General features: G+C 35.2%; 1 protein-coding gene across 2 annotated transcripts in view; it reads right to left on the bottom strand.

Annotated features, from left to right (window-relative positions):
• STRN (striatin) overlaps nt 1–22242 on the bottom strand; it is an 84986-nt gene that overhangs the window by 57771 nt on the left and 4973 nt on the right. For both annotated transcript variants that reach the window (XM_033124668.1, XM_033124669.1), the window contains exon 2: nt 602–705. In XM_033124668.1, the coding sequence (XP_032980559.1) occupies nt 602–705 (104 nt within the window). The remainder of the gene's footprint in view (nt 1–601; nt 706–22242) is intronic.

The raw sequence follows: 22242 nt of genomic DNA, 5'->3' as shown, positions 1-22242 counted from the left end.
CTTAATTCACATGAAAACTTCTAAAACTTTCATATATGGCCTATTATTCTTTACTTATGACTCAAGTTTAGTTACTTGAGTATCTCAGACACTAGCAAAACAGAAAGGTAAGATTTGTTTCTGGAGAGAGATGAACTGCTGAGAGCAAAGGAATAAAATATCAAAAAAGTCTATGAAAAGGTTTCCAACATAGTCTGCCAGAGCAATTTTTTTCCCAAAGAAAATATATCAAATTGAGTAATATTAGATGGTAGGAAAAGGGTTTGTAAGCATTAAAGAAATTTCCTTTACAACTCAAAAAACTATTGCAATTCCATAAAGAAATGGATATTGATAGTTCAGGAAGTACATGTTTCTTAAGAAAGGACAGGGTAGGGAAAAAATGTTAAAATTTTTTTAAATCACATAAATCTGTTTATCAGTCATTATTAAATGTTAATAATAAATTAAATTAGCATATTACAACCATTTATAAATGTTTATTACAGATACTATCTCCTGAATTCAGAAGTATAAAGTATTAAACTTTGGATTTGTTTTAGGAATGACAAAAATTATTCCAATATTTAAGGGAACGCTATCTTCCACTTTACTGAATTACCTTTCCTGTTTAAGAGCATACTCCAGCATTTTGATCCTCCTCACAAGATCCTTTTTCAAATTTTCTTGACCTTTCCTTTCCCCCTGAAGGAAGGCAATCTGGGCCTGGAAAAAGAAAGACAAACCGCTGTTCAGACCAAATATTTTTTAAAAAAACTCAGTTGAAAACAGAACCTTTAGAAGATTGGATCATTAGATACAAAAACATTTCCTTTACGTAAGTGTGTAAGTATATAAAAAGGCATTAACTGCAAGATTAAAAAAAGCTTATTTTTTTTTAAAAAAAGAACATCTGTATGCATCTTACTTCAGACTAGGTAATTTATAAGTTATATATAGTCCCTACAAGTTATATATATATATATATATCGTCTAAGGGTCTATAATCTAAAATAACCGAAACACAGACATTGGCAAAATATACAGTATAGTGTGCTCAAATGTTGTCTCTCAAGGCACTGAAGGATTTTCTCTTTTAAAAAGAGTGAAGATGGGGTAGGAGGATAAGTAAAATCATGAGTTCTTATGATACTCTTTCAAAGAAAGAGTTCTCAGAGCTTCATCATCTATTTAACTTTACGATGGATTCCTGTTGAGAGACTTTATCCTGGACCTCCCCTACAAACAATATACAGCTTCCTTTCCTCACTCCCCTTTAGTATATTTAATATGCAGGAAAAAAGAAAGTACAATTTGGAAAACTAAAAATTAAGAGATATTGGACCTGTGTAGATTCCTGGCCCCTCCAAAGAATTATTCAGGAAAAACCACCCTACATTTGAATATGAAACAAACTGTAAAACTCTTGTCTTCAGTAAAACAGAGGGCTAGGAATGAGCTGCTCTCCAGAATAATTAAAAAGACATTTAGGATTGAAATAATATCTTCCACTTAAGGAATTGAAACTATGCTGCAAATACTAACTTGTTAAAGTAACTCATGACACCACTAAGAATAGGGCAGGAGGTCTATTTAAAGGCCATCAAGAATAACTATCAATTTCACTATTCCCACAGGCTTTCCCCTCCCATTTTTATTATATTAATCTAGACAACACTGTTATTTACCTTTCCACAGTGCTTTCCATTTAAGTAAGCAAGAACTTACATTTAAAGGTGTGACGGAAAAGGGGCCGCATACTGACTGACAAGCTCAGGGGAGGCCAGCGTGGCGGGCACTACAAACTCAGAGACCAAAAGTAACCGCAAAGGATGGTCCGAACATAAAAGTTCCTAACTAAAAGCGGGTCGTGGCTGGTAGTGACATCCTTGGCCTATAGCTTCCTTGACAAAGGTCAATCTTTACTTCAAATGAGCCTGTCTACTGTCTTTTTGCATCTAAGATAACATACCCGTGGAATGTCAGAGTAATCCTATTCCCAGAACCCTCGGGACACAACCCACAGCACCAAAACATGAGACTACAGAGTCCCTCATTGTTATCTTGTTACCCTACATACCATCTCTATGTGCTGTAAATGTTAACTGTTAATATCCTGTGTCCACAATGTAAAAGAAGTATGTCTCTCTCCATTTTACTTCTTATCCAATCTCATAGAGATTTCCCCACTTTGCTTTCTCCCACCCCCTTAATCTACCACCAATGGACTTCATATAACCCTCCTTATGTCTCCTCTTTTGATTCTAACGTATAAAATAAGCTGCAAAACTGCAAGTCTCTGGAGCATTTTCTTAATCCATTGAGATTTTGTTTCTCCGCAAGTGTTGTCCATTTGGTTCAAATAAACTCATTCAAGTTCTCTACAGGTTTGGATGTTTCTTATATCAACAATGGAAACCTTACCACACCCCTAAAAAATTGTAGGGGGTGTCCAACGAAGGTTTAGTGAGTGAGCCATTCAAATTCTATTTAGTTTGAATGACACTATTTTCTATGTCTTCAGTACCAAAATGAACATAAAACCCAACTCACTGAGCTTCTTATAACTTTCAAGATATAGATACTGTTAACATTTTGTTCTTATGTCAATGAGTTCGTAAAAATTTAATTGCAATTAAAAGATTATTTTTATCTTACTGAAATAATTTGTCTATAAAAATAATTCAATTGTATACACAACAGAAAAGGTATGAAATGTCTACAATATCTACATTAATGATCATAGAAACTTCTTGAAATTATATATTCTGCAATGAGATCTTTTTTATAAAATAATAATAATACATGCATTTAAAGCTGACAAAAATGAAAGTCTTAAAAAAAAAAAAATGAAAGTCTTGTCAAAAAGATAATGACAGCCCAACTTGTTTGGCCAAAAAGTGCTTTGGCATAGGATTCAATACACTCTTCAAAATGGCTTTAATAAAAAAATATACAATACTAATCAGTATGATCATATACTTAAAGTAGTAATAAAATTGATTATCAATTTCTTCCTGTCTATACCCTTCAGCTAGCTTTGTGTTTCTACCACCATCGTTGGTCCCGGATGATTCTGAAACTTCAGCCCGTAATACTCAAAAGTCTTTACTGTGACTCATTCCCCAACCTACCAACCATCTCCTTATGCTCCCAGTACACTTCCTTTCCTATCTTCCTATCACATACTGAATTAGTTAAATATTGACAAAAATACAATACCCAGATGGGAGAAAGATTACAAAGAAGATGGAGGTGCCTGGAAAAGGCAAACAAAAAGGAATAACAGGAATATCTGTGATATTCCTTGGTGATCACAGAATACCTCTGTGGTATTTCTGCCAAAGATGTATAACCTCATATCAATCATAAGAAAACATCAGGCAAATTCAAACTAAGGGATATTTTACATGAAGTGTCTTGTAATCTTCAAAAGTATCAGGTTATAAAAGTCAAGGACAGATTGTTTCACATTGGAGAAAACTAAAAAGACATGAAAACCAAATGTAATGTATGATTCTGGACTGGATTTGGCTACAAAAGGACTTTATTGAAACAACTGGAGAAACATGAATGGGGTCTGAGGATTAGATAATAGCAATTTACCAGTGCTAGTTGTCTGAATTTAATGGCTATAGGTTCATAGGAAATAAACCATAAAGTATTTGGTGGGAGGCAACGGGCTATCAGACTGGCTGGCAACTTGTCCTCAAAAGGTTCAGGAAAAAAAAAATTCTCTGTACTTCCCTTGCTACCTTTCTGACAACATAAGACTTTTTATCAAATATATGGTGATGGAAGGAGAACTGACTCTGGGTGGTGAACACACAACGGGATTTATAGATGATGTAATACAGAATTGTACACCTGAAATCTATGTAACTTTACTAACAACTGTCACCCCAATAAACTTTAATTTAAAATATATATATATATATATATATATAAGATTTTTTTTAATCAAACACTATGCCAAGTTCCTTAATGTGATTAAGACTCGAACAATACAATTTAAAACCAGTATCATGTATAATGAAGAAATCCTAGAAGTACTGACAATCAGGAACCAAACAAGGATGTTCATTTTTCACCACAAATACTTAACACTGTTCTGGAGGTGGTGGCCAATATTATTAGTTAAGAAAGAAATAAGTTTACAAATAGAAAAGAGGATATAAAATTACTATTATTTGCAAATGATATGAATGAATACCTGGAAAATCCAAGAAAATAGCCAATAAACTATTAAAAAGAGGAATTTTAGTAAAGTAGCTATATATAAAAATAATAAATTGAAACCCATGGGCATCTATAAAAAGTCACATGATATAATTAAAGAGAAAACAATCCCATTTATAATAACAAAAATTATAAGATGATTAGAATAAATCTTACAAGAAAAAAATAAAAGCTATGTAAAGAACATTGTAAATGGTACTAAAAAGCACAAAAAATTACGAGAAGCAAAACCATGTTCTTAAAAAGAATATTGCAGGGGAGCGACCGGTTAGCTCAGATGGTTAGAGCGCGGTGCTCTTAACAACAAGATTCAATCCCCACATGGGCCACTGTAAGCTGTGCCCTCCACAACTAGATTGACTTGGAGCTGATGGGTCCTGCTGAAACACATTTAAAATAAATGTTAAAAAAAAAATACTGCATTATGACTTTATTTCTCCCTAAATTAAGCTTTAAAAATTATGCAAGCCCTATTAAATACCAAGTGTTTTTAAAAAAACATGTTACATGATGATTCTAAAGTACATATGGAAAAATAAATAAGCAAGAATAAACAAATTACTTAAAAGCACAAAAACATTTTAAAACTTATAATTCTATAGTCATTTAAAAAGTGGGACTGATGCATAAACAGGTAGAGATGTGGTAAAGAAAATCCAAAAACAAACCCAAATATATACAGGAATTTAGTAAAAGCTAAAGGTGACACTGCATGCACATGATTGGGGAAAATGTGAATTATTCATTAAATGTTAATGGGCAGCCATCTGAAAAATATTTCTCACGTGAAAACAAATGCCAAATGGATCAAAAAATTTTAAAGGAACCCCAAAGTATTAGAAGAAAAGATAGTTTGTTTTGTTTTAATAATCTCAGGGTGAGGAATGACTTCCTGAGAATAAGACAAAACTCAATGCCAGAAAAGACTAATTAATTTCACCTAAAAAATAAACTATTTATATATGGCAATAAAAAAGTTGCTCAAGGGCCGGCCCAGTGGCTCAGGTGGTTAGAGCTCCATGCTCCTAACTCCAAAGGCTGCCAGTTCGATTCCCACATGGGCCAGTGGGCTCTCCACCACAAGGTTGCCAGTTCAACTCCTCGAGTCCCGCAGGGGATGGTGGGGAGCGCCCCCTGCAACTAAGATTGAACACGGCACCTTGAGCTGAGCTGCCTCCCGGATGGCTCAGTTGGTTGGAGCGTGTGCTCTCAACCACAAGGTTGCTGGTTTGAGTCCCACAAGGGATGGTGGGCTGTGCCCCCTGCAACTAGCAACGACAACTGGACCTGGAGCTGAGCTGCGCCCTCCACAACTAAGAATGAAAGGACAACTTGACTTGGAAAAAAAAAAGTCCTGGAAGTACACACTGTTCCCCAATAAAGTCCTGTTCCCCTTCCCCAATAAAATCTTTAAAAAAAAAAAGTTGCTCAACTATCATGAGAAATAAGGTAATCCTTTTTCAACAAATGTCAAAAAATAGGAAAACAGTCATATCATGAATCACAGGAGCTTACTTTAATATATTAAGAGTATCTACAAATTAATAAGAAAAAAAGATAATGAACAAAGGACATGTTGATAAAAGGAAATAAAAAAGGCTCAAACATATTAAAAAGATGTTCAATCTCACATATAAGAGATATGCCAATTAAAATTGTAATCAGATTTCCCCTTTCCCATCAGGTTAATAAAGTTCAATAATTTTTTTTTTAAGTTCAATAATTTAACAATACAATATGGTGGTGAAAAGTATTCAACGTTGGCTGTGGTGATGTAAATCAGTTTCACCACTATACTGACCATTTGGCAATAAATATCAAGTTTGTAAATGCAAATGCTCTTTATGTAGGAGTTCTAATTCCAGATTGTTATCTTCAAATATATTTACACGTGTGAAATGATATACTGAAAAAAATAAAACAAGAATGTATGTACAATCCAAATGTCCAACTACAGGGAAATGGTTGAATAAATTATGAATACAATTGTAATAAAATTAGGTCCTGATAAGAACTGTAAGAATAGATAGAGGAAGAAAGAATCAATCTCTTAAATTTTTTTCCTATGGAAACCTCTACTCAGAAAAGTTAGAAACAAAAGGTCTTAAAACACATGTTATTACAGAAGGAAGTCAATTCCTTCTGTAAAAACAAACTGAGTCTAAACCATAACTGGTATAAATCCTTTACCCTTTCAAAATAAAGATTAAATCCCAGTTAAAGATTCTCCTAATATGGTAGGATACTATTGTCTGAATTGGATTATTTAATTGAAAAGGCAGGGGGAAGAGGGAAGACAGAAGGGAAGAAAAGACTAAAAGGAAGAATGGAAGGGAAGGAAGAAAGGAGAAAAGAAGGAAAATACAAGGAAAGTGGGATACATCTATACAAAGGAATACTATGCAATTGTTACAAAGCTCTACATATACTGATATAGAACAATATCCAAGACAGACTAAACGACAAAAAAAACCAAGACACCAAACAATGTATGTAGTCTGCAACCATTTGGTTTTCTTAAAAAAGAAAAAAGAAAAAAAGGGGGTGGGCAGTAAATATATCATTATGCTTCTATGTGTAGATAATATCTCTGGAATGATTCACAAGTATGTAGTAAGTGTGAATGCTTCCAAACAAAGTAACTGGGTTGCTGGGAGGGAGAAGGATAGGAGTTAAACCTACCTTTAAATGTATACATCCCCCCCTTATACCTCTTGAATGCTGTACCATAAATATGTTACCATGCATAAAAGTCTCTTAATTGAAAATTCTATTAGAGCCTAACAAAACTCATTCACCAGCTTTGGCTCCACAAGCCACCAGTTTGTAGATTCTACCTTGGATGTTTCAATTCAAATTCATTAATATTACAATGGAGAAAAAAGAAGCACTAAGAAGATTAATGGTTTGTACCTCTCAAGAGGAATGCGTTCTCACAAACGAACTGAGGTGACAATCTAAGATCCCGAATGAATCACCACTTCGAAAACTCAAGCCACACACTCAATGTAGTGGAGGTACCAGCAACAAGAATACAACCAAAAATGCATGGTCCCAAAACCCCTTAAAAGTTCTTCCTGCACATCTACAGGGGAATACAGTGTATAACACTACAACATAATTCCTTCTCAAATAACAGATCTCTAGTTAGAGAACAAATGTATTCCTAGCCTCCAATATTGTCCAATAATTTGGAATAGTGATGAATTCAGGAACTTACTTTTTTATTTTATAAGTATACTTCTCCATGTACCATTAAGTTACAATTTAACTACTTTTTTTAGAAATCCTGCCTCTGCCTGTACTGTCACCTCAACATTCTCACACAGTAAAATCTGCTGAATTTTCAGATTTCCGAGAAAAGTGAGATCAAAATACGCAATTAAAATCTTAACAAAAAACTGCAAAACTAAAGTAATTCAATCTGATCAAGTAGTTAAGTTTTCACATGTTACAAACAATAATATTTTTAAAAACACAAGCTATATTTCCAGGTATCTGTACAAGTAAATTTAATAGTAATGACACATATTTTTAAAAGAAAATTTTGTAATCAACTTCAAGAAAAATGAATGTTAAAACTTCTATGATGCCTTATAAGATTTTTATATTATATATCTAAAATCAGGCCTTCTATTTCCTACTATTAGAAATTAAAAAGATTAAAAAGTGAATGCATTATGATTTAAGTCTATATGGAAAACAGGAAATTTATTTTTGTATTATTTTCAATTCTAATTTGTCAAAAGGATATAGAAGAAATATAACCTGCTATTTGTAAGCAGGTTTATCTACACACAGGAATAATTAATAAAAACATTATTTCAAATGTACTATTTAATTTATTGAAACCATTTAAACTATCCTGTACTCTAAAATTAAAGAGTGTTAAAACTCAAAACTGAAATCACTGAAAAATATACTCAAAATGAAAAATACATAAAACAGTAGTTTGGGTTAGATACTTTTCAGTCGTTTCTTCGTCACCTGCTATGGGAAAGAATACTCACTTTTACAAAAATCTAAAAATACAAGAAAACTTGACTATTTTAAGGTTCTCAGTTTCAAACTCAAACATAACAAGAGAACTACTTGAGAAGTCAAAGTCAATAATACAGTTAAGATAAGGAATAGCGTACAGTGAAGTTTTAATAACCGGCTTTATAGCAGAGTGCCTTCTATAAACCACACCTATTTCCTTGGAAAAGTTTTGGCTTAGATTATTCTCTTAAATCTAGGCTGCTACCGTGTTTCCCCAAAAATAAGACCTAGCTGGACCATCAGTTCTAATGAGTCTTTTGGAGCAAAAATTAATATAAGACCTGGTATTATATATATTGTATTATATTATATTATATTATAATACCTGGTCTTATGTTGTATTATATAACCCAGTCTTATGTTATATTAACATAAGACCGCATCTTACATTAATTTTTGCTCCAAAAGACACATTAGAGCTGACAGTCTGGCTAGGTCTTATTTTCGGGGAAACACGGTAGTTGGTTTTCTTCAGCATATAATCATTGTCTCTAGCTAGCCCTCTCTCCTAAAGACAGTGTCACCACTTGGTAACCTCAAACTTTAGCATCAGAATCACCCAGAGGACTTCTTAAAACACAGATTCCTTGGGCTAACCCCACCCCCAGTGTCTAATTCAACAGGTCTGGAGGGAGGCCTGAGAATTTCCACTTCTAGAGATGCTAATGGTGCTACTCTGGGGCAACACTTGGAGAACCACTGACTTATTCCATCTGTGGCATATCAGAAGGCCAGAAATAAAGCAACCAGGCTGATAAAGAGCAATGAACAGAGCTGTCCCAGAATCCTAGCTCTTTACTCCACAGAAGCATGAAATCTCATACAGGCCCTCAAGTTGGCAGGCAAGTACACACTAGCTTTCTTGATTCTCTCCCAAATTCCTTGTTTATGACTATGTTTTTAGTTGTATCCTGATAAGAAAATAAAATCAACCATTTTTCATTCAGTTCAATCAGTTCAATGTCTTTGGGGAATACCTATTATCCACGATCATCCAAACTGCTGTGAGGGAATATATAGGAAAGACAATTAAAACCAAGTTCCTACTCACCGTGTACTTCCAAACTAGTTGTGGTACAAGACCAGAATACATACGTATACAAAAAAGCTAACACAAGGCAGTGGGTTCCCTAATAAATGAGGCTTTGAGTCATAAATGTCAAACATTCACATTTATTCATTTAACAACATTAACTGAGCATCTACTTTGTGCCAGGAAAAGTTACTGACACTAGGGCTAAACCAGTGACAAAACAAATACACAGCCCTTGTAGTCAAGTGAAACATGTATGCTGAATAAAACATATGTGGACCGGTAGCATATGTTTGTTGTATGCAACCAGAACCAGAAACAAGAGTTACAGGAAAAACCAGTGAATATAAAAATAAACACAAAATAGAGCAGGATGCCTATTTAACTCGGGAGTCAAGTACAAAACTGATGTTCAATTCAAAAACGGTATTTTAATTTGGTATTAACTCTACAGTTATCTTTATCTTGTAACAAACTAGTGAGTTTCCTGAAATTTTCCTCATAAAGTTTCTGTGCCGTTATTTTTACTTATCTAACATTCCTTTCAATCATAAATTTTACTTTACTCAATCATTTTCAGAATATAAATTTCCAAAACAGTTCTTTCCCATGCACCCTTTCTCGAGACTTAATAATACCATTAAAAGGACAAACTAAAAAGGAGACAGAATTCAGGAAACAATAGTTGTTAATAATGGATGGAAGCAAAAGAAAGTTCTAGGGACTGGCTCACGGGCCTAAATAGCATGTAGCCCACCTTAGAGCAGGACAGAAAACTCTAGGAACAAGATCAATAGTTTAAAAGGGGGCTCAGGAGGTCTGAGAAATTATCTGTAAGTTTCCCCACAGACAAATTTGTTTTTAAAGGTTACTGAAGTATGGGGGGAAAAAGTAAAGCAATGTTCCACAAAAATTAAACCATGAAAAAAATGAGGTAATTATTACTTCCAGGAAAACCAAAAGTTGCATAGGAAACGAAACAACCATAGTACATATTTGGTTGACTCAAAAGTGACTATTATTTATGTATATTTACATAGTAACATTAATTTTAAATATTTCGATATAACTGGGGGAGATAGAAAGTGGAGCGGAGAAGTGAAGGGATAATGCAGCTAAGCGCTCATGTACCATCCATGGACGTTAGCAGATAGTATTTAAAACCGACAAAGAGGGAGTAGTATAAGAATATTGTTCTGAAATACGAATAAACAAAAGAAAAGGCAATGAAGAGGTTTTAAAAATAGTTGATTCTGAGGAATTATACTTGGAGGCACATCTCACTGTCTTTTAACATAAGCTCCTTTGTATTATTTACCTCTGTGTGCCTGTAGTGCTTTGACTAAAATAAAAATTAAAAATATCTACTCAACAATTTATCAAATATTAATACAGCCTGGTACTGAGGGGTACCGTTTGAAGTGATTAATAGACTATGAACTTCTTTAAAATATAAACTGTGTCTTAACCTTTGAATCTCTAGTGCCTAGCATAGTATCTGGCGCAAAAATCACTATTTAGTAAGCATTTGATAAACAGAATAAAAATGAACAACAGGGCCGGCCCAGTGGCTCAGGTGGTTAGAGCTCCATGCTCCTAACTCCAAAGGCTGCCAGTTCGATTCCCACACGGGCCAGTGGGCTCTCAACCACAAGGTTGCCAGTTCAATTCCTCGAGTCCCGCAAGGGATGGTGGGCTGCGCCCCCTGCAACTAAGATTGAACACGGCACCTTGAGCTGAGCTGCCGCTGAGCTCCCGGATGGCTCAGTTGGTTGGAGCCAGTCCTCTCAACCACAAGGTTGCTGGTTTCGACTCCCATAAGGGATGGTGGGCTGTGCCCCCTGCAACTAGCAATGGCAACCGGACCTGGAGCTGAGCTGCGCCCTCCACAACTAAGACCGAAAGGACAACTTAAAGCTGAATGGCACCCTCCACAACTAAGATTGAAAGGACAACAACTTGACTTGGAAAAAAGGCCTGGAAGTACACACTGTTCCCCAATAAAGTCCTGTTCCCCTTCCCCCATAAAATCTTTAAAAAAAAAGAAAAAAAAGAAAAAAAGAAAAAAAAAGTCAGTTCTGATGCATCATGTATATCTGTTAAATTAAAAAGGTAAATTAAAATGATAAAATCCAATGTTCGCAAACAGATGAATTACAGGTATATGTTTATATGGCTGCTAGCAGTACAATTTTTTTTCAAAAGGGAGCTAACAAAGCTACACACATTCTATGAATTTGTTATTTTGCTTTTGAAATACAACCCGAGAAAACACCAGCCCCTTCCTCCACACCATTAAAAAAAAGGAATATGCAAAGCAGTTGAGATACACTCTATTTTTGCTTCCATTTTTATTATTTGAATTATTTTCTTCTAATTTCCCTCTCAATTTCTCTACATAGATGGAATCGTGGTACACAATTTTATAGCTTACTTTTTGTTATGCAAACATTTTGTGTGTTATTGCTGTTTTTATAACCATTTTCATGACATTCATTATAGATCTGCAAGTAGATTTACCATAACTTACTTAACCACTGTGGCAGATCTTGTGGGCTGGCTACTCAAAATACACATTCCCAACCCCTTCTACCTTGTAACTTCCCACTATAGACTCTGGAAAATCAGATGCTTGCTGTCTTAAGATTCTGTTGTGTGTGGCCAGACATGGCTATGTAACCAGTGAGAAATATACGGCTATCTGCTGGAGATGGGGAGAAGGTACTTCTGGGAAAGTTTATCACTCACTGATAAAGGAGACTCACTCCAAACCAAAGAAAGCAAACCTTTTTGCTGCTTCTCACTGATGTCTTAATGTCTGTAACTACAGCAGTCTTTCCTAGTTCAAGGTTTTGCTTTCCAGTTTGTTACCCACAGTCAACAGTGGTCCAAAAATATTAAATGAAAAATTCCAGAAATACACAATTTTAGGTTTTAAATTGCACACCATTCTCAACGAACGGACCGTCCCACTCAGGATGCGATTCATCCCTTTGTCCAGCATCTCTATGCGTGTTAGTCACTCAGTAGCCATGTCAGCTATCAGACCCACTGTCCCAGTACTGCAGTGCTTGTGTGCAAATAACCCTTATTTTACTTAATAATGGCCCCAAGGCACAAGAGTCGTGATGCTGGTAATTTGGGTATGCCAAAGAGAGACCATAAAGTGTATGTATGTATGTACAGGAAAAAGTATGTTATATATAGGGTTCAGTACTATACTATCAGCAGTTTCAGGAACCCACTGGGGTGTTGGAACATATCCCCTGTGAATAAGGGGGGATTACTGTCTAATAATCTTGTAATCATAATGTAACAAGAAGGAAGACAATAAGTTAGCACACTGTGGGTACAGGATGACAGAGGACAAGAATAGAAAAGCCTAGATTCTTTATGTCATCACTGAGCAGCTGCACCAGCTTCTGTCAAAGAAAAAGACTATCCACCACCAGAATTGTGACAAAAATTATCTTTATTTGCTATATCACTGTTAACAGGGTTTACTTACAGCCAAAAGCATTCCGAAGTGATACTCATTTCACTATAGTTTGACACTTAGATTATAATTTTTCACTATTACAAAATAAATTGCCATTGATGTTCTTCATGCATATAGACTTGTAAGGCAATTTTCTGTTTATTTCTCTGGGATAGACTGCAACAGGTAGGATTACTAGATCAAAGTAAATGATGTTTCCTGATAGATATTGATCACCTGACAATACCACCAACAATGTATGTTAGTAAAGTTTAACACATCTCCACTACCATTGAGTGTTATCACTGATTTTTTTAAAATTCATAGGTAGAAAAGGGTACCACATGGCTTTAGTAAATATATCTTTGATGATGATTATTGACTATTTTGCCATATGTTGACTACTGACAAAATAGTCAACATATGGCAAAACATATAGCAGGCCTAGTTTGCTGGACTAGGCCTGATCTTTGGACTTTTGGGTCCATCTTTGCCCAATTTTAGCAAGAAGCTTACCAAGTCAGTTTAGCAAAAACCCCCCACCTTCAACATCTGATCAAATTCCTCTAAACCCACCTTCCCCCAGCTGATGTCTGTTCACCCCGGCCTGCCTTCAACAAGAATAGTGTCAAGTAACTTCCTCTTAGTAACTTCCACCCACCAAACCCCCACCGTCCTCCTGGGCTAGAAATTCCCACTTTTGTTTGTTGCATTCAGAATTGAGCCCAGTTCTACACTGAGGTCTTTCCCCCTTATTGCAATAGTTCCTGATTAAAATCTGCTTTTATCACTTTAACCTCTGTCCGATTCTGGTTTTCTTTCATATTACTAAATGTAAAATTTAGAGTTTCTAAAAATAAAATCTAAGTTTAACTCTGAATTCTAAATAAGAACTAAAACTGTTTATGTTTTTGTAGAAAAATTGGTCATTTCTAGTAAGGGATTCAGCTCTAAATCTCTTTGCACATATACATTACAGCAAACTTACAAAAATATTTTTTAAATCAGTATAGATTCTTTAACTAGGAAGTCAAATTTTATTAAAATAAGCTTTTAATCATTACCTGACTTTTAACTATCATAGCACACTATTTCCTAATAAAATATTAGGTCACAATGTCAAAGTAATAATTTTTATTCAAACAGTATGAAAAGAAAACAAAAAAACATAAAGTAGAGAAAATAGGAGAGACTTATTAGACACATATAATAAATGCTTGAGATAAATTAAATCATTTAAGTCTTGATATATATTGAATCTTAAAGATCAATAAATTGCCACCTTCATTTTTTTTTAAACTACAGATTTATTGGGATATAATTTACGTACCGTGCAGTTCACTCATTTAAAGTATACAATTCAGTGGCTTTTAGTATATTGATAAAAACATGTATCTATCACCACTATCAAATTCTAGAACATTTTCATCACCCCCCCAGAAAATACACCTATTCCCACTCCTCAGTCGCCACCTTCATTTTTTAAAAAGCCAGTGAACATAACTTAATTTTTCCTGATAACTCAGGACCACAACTATATATATCAATTATTGAACTGCATTGTACAAAAATTCAATGCCCTTTTATGTGGGAGTCGGGAAATTCCTACTTCTTGTTCTTTCACTAATCTGTGTAATCTTATAAAAGTTACCTCAACTATACGGTGAAAGACTAACATTTTGTGATTATATGGAACTAAAGATAATGTGTGGAAAGTAGAACTGAATAAGTACTGATCCAAGGACAATGAGCATTTTTTTAAAAGCAGATTTGTATTTGTTATTATTCTAGTTGCATCCTTTTCATGGGAAACTACTGGTATGCAGTTGAATTTACATTTTCCAAGGCAGTATTATTTTGGCTTACTTTTTGAAAACGTATTATTGAATCCAAGACAACAGCCACTTTCCAAAACATATCCTCATCCCACAGAATAATTATCCTCTTCTCTATAATGGTCTGTGTGTTTGTTTGTTTGTTTGTTTGTTTTTGGAGGGAGTGGGGGTGAGCATCATTAGTCCAGGGGCTCCTTTTTGCAAATTTAAACTCAATTTTAACATCAACATTATTAACATACACTGTGACAGGTGCTAGAAACAAATTGTTTTTTTAAATAAGGTACAGAGGAAGTTGCTAAAGCTCTAAGAGGACAGGGGCTGCCCATGTACACTGCTATCTTGCCAATGCCCAGAACAGTCATTTGCATACAGCAGGTAGTCAGTAAATATTTGTCAAATTAACTGACCAGATTCATAAAAAGCAACTAAACAGATAAAGTAGCATACCCTAAGTGCCAAATGACAAAGCAAGTACTAAAAAGGGAACAATCACTAAAATGGTATCCAAATGGCATATAAAATCTCTTTGTATTGGAAATGGGACTAAAGGGAAATTTGAATAAAGAACATACAAATCTAAAAGAGTAATACAAACTCCGAGGTGATAAAAGGACATTCCCTTTTGAGCAATGATTAAAAAAAGAAAAAAGAAAAAGAAAGTAGACATGGCTTATGTACAAAGCAAGATTGCACTATTTTGGTTTAGAAAGAGTGTCCTAACAGGTAGGAAATATAAACAATCTAATCATGGAGAGATTTGAAATTTACCACAGGCAAAAACTTTTAAGTCTTAAACAAATCAACATTTTTAGAAGCTTGAGATGCAGTACTGTGTCGAATACCTTGGCAAAGGGAGAGACCAGGAGTAGAATACTAGGAAGGCCGCTACTGCAGTAACCCAGGCATGAGGTCATGAGGGTTTGGACCAGGGTAACAGTAATATTAGGAATTAAATGACTAAAAATGGATTTAAAACATTAGTTTACAACATCAGGTGCATGGCTGGGAGAGTGAGAACAACAGAGTGAAATGTTCAGTGTAAGCTGAATCTAGGTTTCTAGAAAAGGTAAACAAGGGGCTGGGTATAAGAAGAAAGGGCGACTTGGTTTGGGAGAATTTAGAAAGGATGATTGAGTTTCAAGGGACTGGTCATCCAGGTAAAGAAATTTGACAAGTAGAATTGTAACTGTGGAAAAGTATCAAGACTAGCCAGAGATGTAATTTTACGGGCATCTAAACAAAAGAATTCAACTGGAGTGGGAGGACTCAAGTCAAACAGTAACTACTAAAAAAAAAAAAAAAAAAAAAAGTGGTGAACAATTATCCGAATGGAGGACTCCAGACGGAGAAATGGAGTAACCCCAAAAAAGAGAAAGAGAACAAGGAAACAGAGAGAAAGAGGAAACTAGTAAAACCCTGAAGGTACTAACTACGTACAGTCTTACAGACAGAAGCTAAAGAGCAGGCAGGGCAGGGCGACAGTATTGATGGAGAAGAGAGCAGAGGAATATTTTGTTGTTACTATTAGTGGTTGGTTTCTAAGTGGGGAAAATTAAAACGGCATTGCTAAAGTGGGTACGTCCACTGGCATCATGGACTCAGGTCTATCTGAAGTTAAGAATTATTGCTTGATTATAAGCTTCATGTGAGTTAAAACAATATCTGCCTGTTTTTCACTGTATCTCCATTGCTTAGGAAAATGCCAGATATTCAGTAAGTGCCTAATGTCCCAAACAAAAGCTTTACAAGCAAAAGCATAATTTTTTTTTCCTCAACGATAAATGAGGTTCTGGCAACTCTGATATTTCCATCTTTCAGCAATTTTATGCTTATTCTCACTAAGTTGGCTAGCAATGAGGATTTGAAAAGCTAAACTTTCAATTCACTTTCTATTTATAAGAAATAAGAAATGTGTATAAAATCTGAAGGCATGAGCTTTAGAAAAGAAAAAAGTTACATGACCCTACTGAATGTAAAGACATGATGCCAAAGCCATTTCCTGGCTGTCCATGTTTAACACACAAAGGGAGAAGAAAACAAACCAACACTCCCAACTCCCAAGCACCATTTGCTGCAGCTAACATCACGCTGCAATTATGAAGCCAGTGGCATCCCTGAAATGAGCTCTGTCAGAATGATTTGGCAGGGCCCAGGCAATGCTCTACACAACAGAATACAAAGAGGACTTGCTCTAAAAGGCTCTTTCCAGCGGAAGTCACAAGGCAGAACTAGCTAGCAGCAACGCAGATAGGCTGTTCTCTATATAGCAACATATATTGTACATTCACTACACTTACAACAAACATTGTAAATATCCAAGATGTATGGGACATAAGACCTGTCCTTAAGGACACAATTTAGCTGGGAAACAGGATATACATATACAAACATATACATTTAATACATATTCAGTAAAAACATTACCTAATATATGATTCATTCAAGCACCATTTATTAGGCAGCTACTATGTACCAATCACTCTGCTGGGCTTTAGGGAAATAAAAACGCCCTTAAGTGATTCACAGTCTAGAGGAAACAAACATACAAAGTATGAGATGGGTGGTATAATTGAGATACAGAAGTTTACATCACTAATCCTCTCTTAACCAACCCTAAGGATTAACCAGCATTCTCTAGTCTCCTTGTAAAACACTGCACAAAACCCATGGCATATTAAACTATTCACACCTATTCTTTATAGTACACCCATACACTTTGGTTCCCACAGTAGAGTTGTATAAACTCACCAAAAGTCAACTGGATTTCCTCCCAAACCTGTCTATGTCAGTCGCACTTGTTACTTGGTAATACAATTAAATATTATATAAATCAATAAAATATGGGTATAAAGAGAAAGACTAAGTTGAATGCTTCAGAAAGATAAGACAATAAAGGAGACTGACTAAAAATGTTGCTGTCAAATTAAATGTGGGTGAAACAACTGCAAACAACTGGGGGAAAAGTCATAAAAAATCTAGGACTTTGTACCCAGTGCTTTACTCAAAGAAAACGAAAACCAAAATCACAAACAACTGTATTATATATTATTGTATCACATGTATCACAATGCATTACATTATAGCTAATTCAAGAATGTCAACGCATAACTCCAACCAGCAGTCTAAAAAAAAAAAAAGTGAAGGGTCAATGGGCTTGGTCTTACACTGGCAAATGATTATGTGTTTATATATTTTTAACTTAAATTATTTAAAGTATCATTTTAACCATCTTTTCGGATTTACTGCCCAACCAACCACCACTGGATGGTGCTGGATAATAAAGCTTCCGTCTTATATGTACAAGCTGTTAGGGGAGCATGAAGCTTCATTCTGGAGGTCAGAGAGGTTTCCCCCAGAAAGTAAACGGAATCTCTGGAAGATGATTAGAAATTCACCAGACAACAAGGGAGAGGAAAACATCCTTTCCCTGTACATTGACTCAGAGCATGAGAACAAGAAAAACGTCAAAATATTTCCTTCTACTTACCATGCCAAGCCCATTATTCAAACTTTTCTTCCTGCAAATTATTTACCTCTCTCCTCATACCTGACTTAGGGAATGACTAGTAATACCTATCACATTTAGTTTTTCAAAAATTAAAATAGATTATACATGTGAAGTGTTTAGCACTGTACCTGGCACGTGGTAAGTGCCCAATAAATGAAATTATTACTATTTCTGGAGGGGAGGGAAGAAAGGAAAGAGAGGAAACTACAGATAAAGAACTGGGTTCAGTTACCGGGACTATGGTACCACCCTCCCTGACTGACTCGACCTTTTCCGGTTCAGTGAGTGGGCTGACACAGATCCACAGGCTCCTCCTCATTCCCTCCTTTTAGTTTTATATGAATTCACATTCCTTGGGAGCAGGTTTTAGTTGTACCTGTAATTTAGGCTCCTTTGCTCACTGCTTAACCTTCTCATTTAGGAAGTGTAAACAAAAATAATGAAGAACAAGTCCCTGACTGGGCTGTAATTTTCCATCAGGTGAAATTGGTATCACCCTTGTGGAATTTGACATCGTGCTTATTTCTCCTAACGAGATATGCTGGTACTGGATCCAATTTCTGTCACATGTAAATGAGTGCTAATGGAACCTGTGGGTAGAGTAATGAAACACTCCCCCTGGCCCTTTCCTTGAATCTCTCTAGTGCAATTATGCCAAGAACCTATTCGCCACACCCGAAATACCTATTCCACCCAACCTTACTCAGTATTTCCCAAAACTCACCTTAATTCCAGGGCTTCTACTCCCTTATTTTTCTCCCCATCTTATCTCCAAAACAAAATACCTACTTATTCTCCTTGTACCATACTGCTTCTAGCCAACTCTACAATAACTTTTCCTTCTTACGTATCAGTATTTTCTAATAGTCCATCCTCTTGTTCAGATAAGGTACTTTAATCATAAAGGTTAAAAGCATTAAGTTTGTCCCAAAAAAGTACTACAAAAAATTTGATATATGATCAATAAGCACAAACTGTATTAAAAATATATAGCGAGAACTTAATTAGGCTACTCTCAGCGCAAGCTGAAAAAGATGCAAATTTGCAGACTGTTTTAAAAAAGAAACATTTTACTTCAGTATTCCCTACACAAAAATAAATAAAATTATTAAAATAGTGATACAATGTTAAACACTTTTGGGGAACACAAACTGTTAAAGACCTTCCTGAGCCACTTAAAAAAATTATTCTACTTGAAGAAAATTATTCTAAATTATTCTACTTGAAGAAAAGCTTGAAATAAGGGGTAAGAATTTATATTATGACAGGTATTCAAAGCATACTTAATCATCTAAATATTACAATTCAGCTACAGAGGACCAATAAAAGGAGATGATTAACATGGAGAACAACGCCCCGGCCTGTGTAGTAGGGCTCCTTCATTCTAAACTAAATCTACACCAACTCACAGAGGGATCTAAGACAAATCACTTTCTCTCTCTGGCCCTAAATGATAAAACAAGGGATGAGACGACTTAAGTTCTAAGGTCCTCAGGAGGTATAATAATATTCTTAGTCCAATGATGGGGATAGAAAATTAAGAGCAGAGATACTGGCGGGGAGAGGTAGGGACAGAGGGAAATGTATGTTTTGTGTGTAGCTACCTCCATTAGCCCTAGAATTCTACATGGGCTAAAATGAAGACTACAAATAATACATACTTTAGAAATTAAGAACAGGTTAATGTGTGCAGTGCAGTTTCTTCCTCCTGTCTGTTTCAGCTCCCTTCTTTGTCTCCTCTTTTCTTCTACCCATTCCCAACTTCTCTCTCGCCTCAGGATTCTCACCCAAACTCCAAGTTCTCCTCTATTACTACCTGTAGTCCTCAATGCTTACAAACTATTACCACCTGCTACTGCCATCTCTGGCCTGCCCCTACTCCCAATACAATCAGTTTTTTGTCCTTAAACAACTACTACTAATAGGGCTAAGAGAATTTAAGTAGGTACTATGTCAAATGGATCACTGAAACTAGTTTTAGGCTTCTAAAATTTGATTTAAATAAATAATATAATCAAATGCATTGTCCATAGAACTTTCTACCATACGTAAGAGCAATCCACTTATTGGACACCTATTATGGGTCATATATTTTATACACTTTATCTTTTTAAAACCTTACAACTATTCTGCTTGGTGGGTACATTATCACTTACAATTTACAAGTTAAAACGAGTCCCTGAAAAATGATAAACCGAAAGTGACAGAGTTGACTCTATAGCCCACACTTTCCACGGCCAAATTATGATGGTCAACAGACTGCTTTGTCGAAATGGCCACCAAAAGAAGAAACTCCAAAGATCCTAAGGGCAATTTTATTTCTAATGACCCAGAAATAAGACCTGGACACCATCAATAACATTCATAATGCAAAAAACGTAGCTGACATCAAGCAGGTAGTAGGCTGACAAAGCGAAACCAGTCCAGATTATTTGGACTTTCAAACATAAGACTTTCAAAGACTGATTAATAAAGGGGTTTGTTTGTTTGTTTGTTTTAAATTCTGCTTAAGTTACCAAGATTTTGAAGAAAAGTTGTAGGTCTCCTTCTACCACTGAAATACAAAGAAAAGATTTAGATAGCAAATAACATTTAGGACTAAATAGGCACATCTCTTAGTAAAGAAGTACTATCAGTGATATCTTCCCAGATAATTACTGGCGCCATCCTCATATGTCAGTTTTTGAAAGTAAGGTAAAGAACTATGTTTCTAAGTAATGGTGACTTGAAATAACTTCCCTACTGAAAACAGCTAAAAATTCTAGATAAAATATTTTTACAATCATTTTAAAAAGCAAAGCTGGTAAGATAGTAAGGAATTATGTGGCCAAAATTGAAGAAAAATGGAAACAGTGAGATGAGGGAACAAAAGTCACTTTTGCCCTTTGAGTGCTGGCCAATCAGAACTGATCTGAACTTTAGTTTGGACAGCCTTGCAGAACCCAAAAGGCAAAAACATCAAAGACCAGGACCATGCAGACTGTGGAGTCTAGTAGAAGGTATACCCCCTAAGGCCCTAAAGGGCTTATACCCTCAAAGCAAAGGTGAAGCAGAAGTATACTGGTCCTCAAATGTATTCACAACCAAAATGTGCATCAGCAATGAATCTGCTTTAATGTTGTTCTGTCCAGGTTACGCCTCCAGAAACCTACTAGAAGCAAATGCAAAAAACTTTCTGAAGAACCTACCTTTATTTGAGATCTCAGATTAGTCTTATACTTTTTCAAGTAGAAGACTTGATTATCCCGTGTTTCCCCAGAGACAAGACCTAGCCGGACAATCAGCTCTAATGCATCTTTTGGAGCAAAAATTAATATAAGACCTGGTATTATATTATATTATATTATATTATACCATATTATATTATAAAGACCCGGTATTATATTATATTATTCCAGGTCTTATATTATATTATATTATATAAGACCGGGTCTTATATTAATTTTTGTTCCAAAAGACACATTAGAGCTGATTGTCCAGCTAGGTCTTATTTTCGGGGAAACACGGTCTCAGAAAGTTGTAAGGATCAAGCAAGATAATGTATTTGAAAAGTTAAAAAAAAAACAACCGTAAAGGTATCTGGAGACTTAAGTGACAGAGCTTGTACAAGACCTATTTCATTCTTGGTCATTTAACCTCTCTCTGGGCCCACTTTACCTGTAAAATAAGGATGTAGATGATTATTTCCAAAGTTCATTCCAGCTCAAAGATCACTCTATCATTATATCTCAGTCAGAGGGAGGTGATTCAAATTATAATATTCTACTGCCTAAAAATAAAATGCTAGCTATTATCAGAAAGAATAGAAACATTAACAGAAATTATATCTCAAATGCTATAAAAAGCCATCCATATCTGGAATACTAACAAAAGTGCTGAAGTTACCTAACTATGTATTCAAAAAAACAAAAGAAAAGAACAACTGAAGCAGTGCCTCTCAATCCATGCTGCATATTAAGATGATCAAAAAACTCAAAAAATACTCATGCCAAGGGCCCTAATTACTTCAATTCTGATTTAACTGGTCTGGGGCAGAGCCCATGGAATTAATATTTTAAAAGCTCCCCCAGTATTCTAAGATTGCAGATAAAGTTGAGAAACACTAAAGTGACAAAGAGTACAATAT

Source organism: Rhinolophus ferrumequinum, chromosome 13, assembly GCF_004115265.2.
Source record: "Rhinolophus ferrumequinum isolate MPI-CBG mRhiFer1 chromosome 13, mRhiFer1_v1.p, whole genome shotgun sequence".
NCBI classification, from domain to species: Eukaryota; Metazoa; Chordata; class Mammalia; order Chiroptera; family Rhinolophidae; genus Rhinolophus; species Rhinolophus ferrumequinum.
Note: the sequence above shows the minus strand (reverse complement) of the source record. Positions and strands in the feature narration are given on the sequence as shown.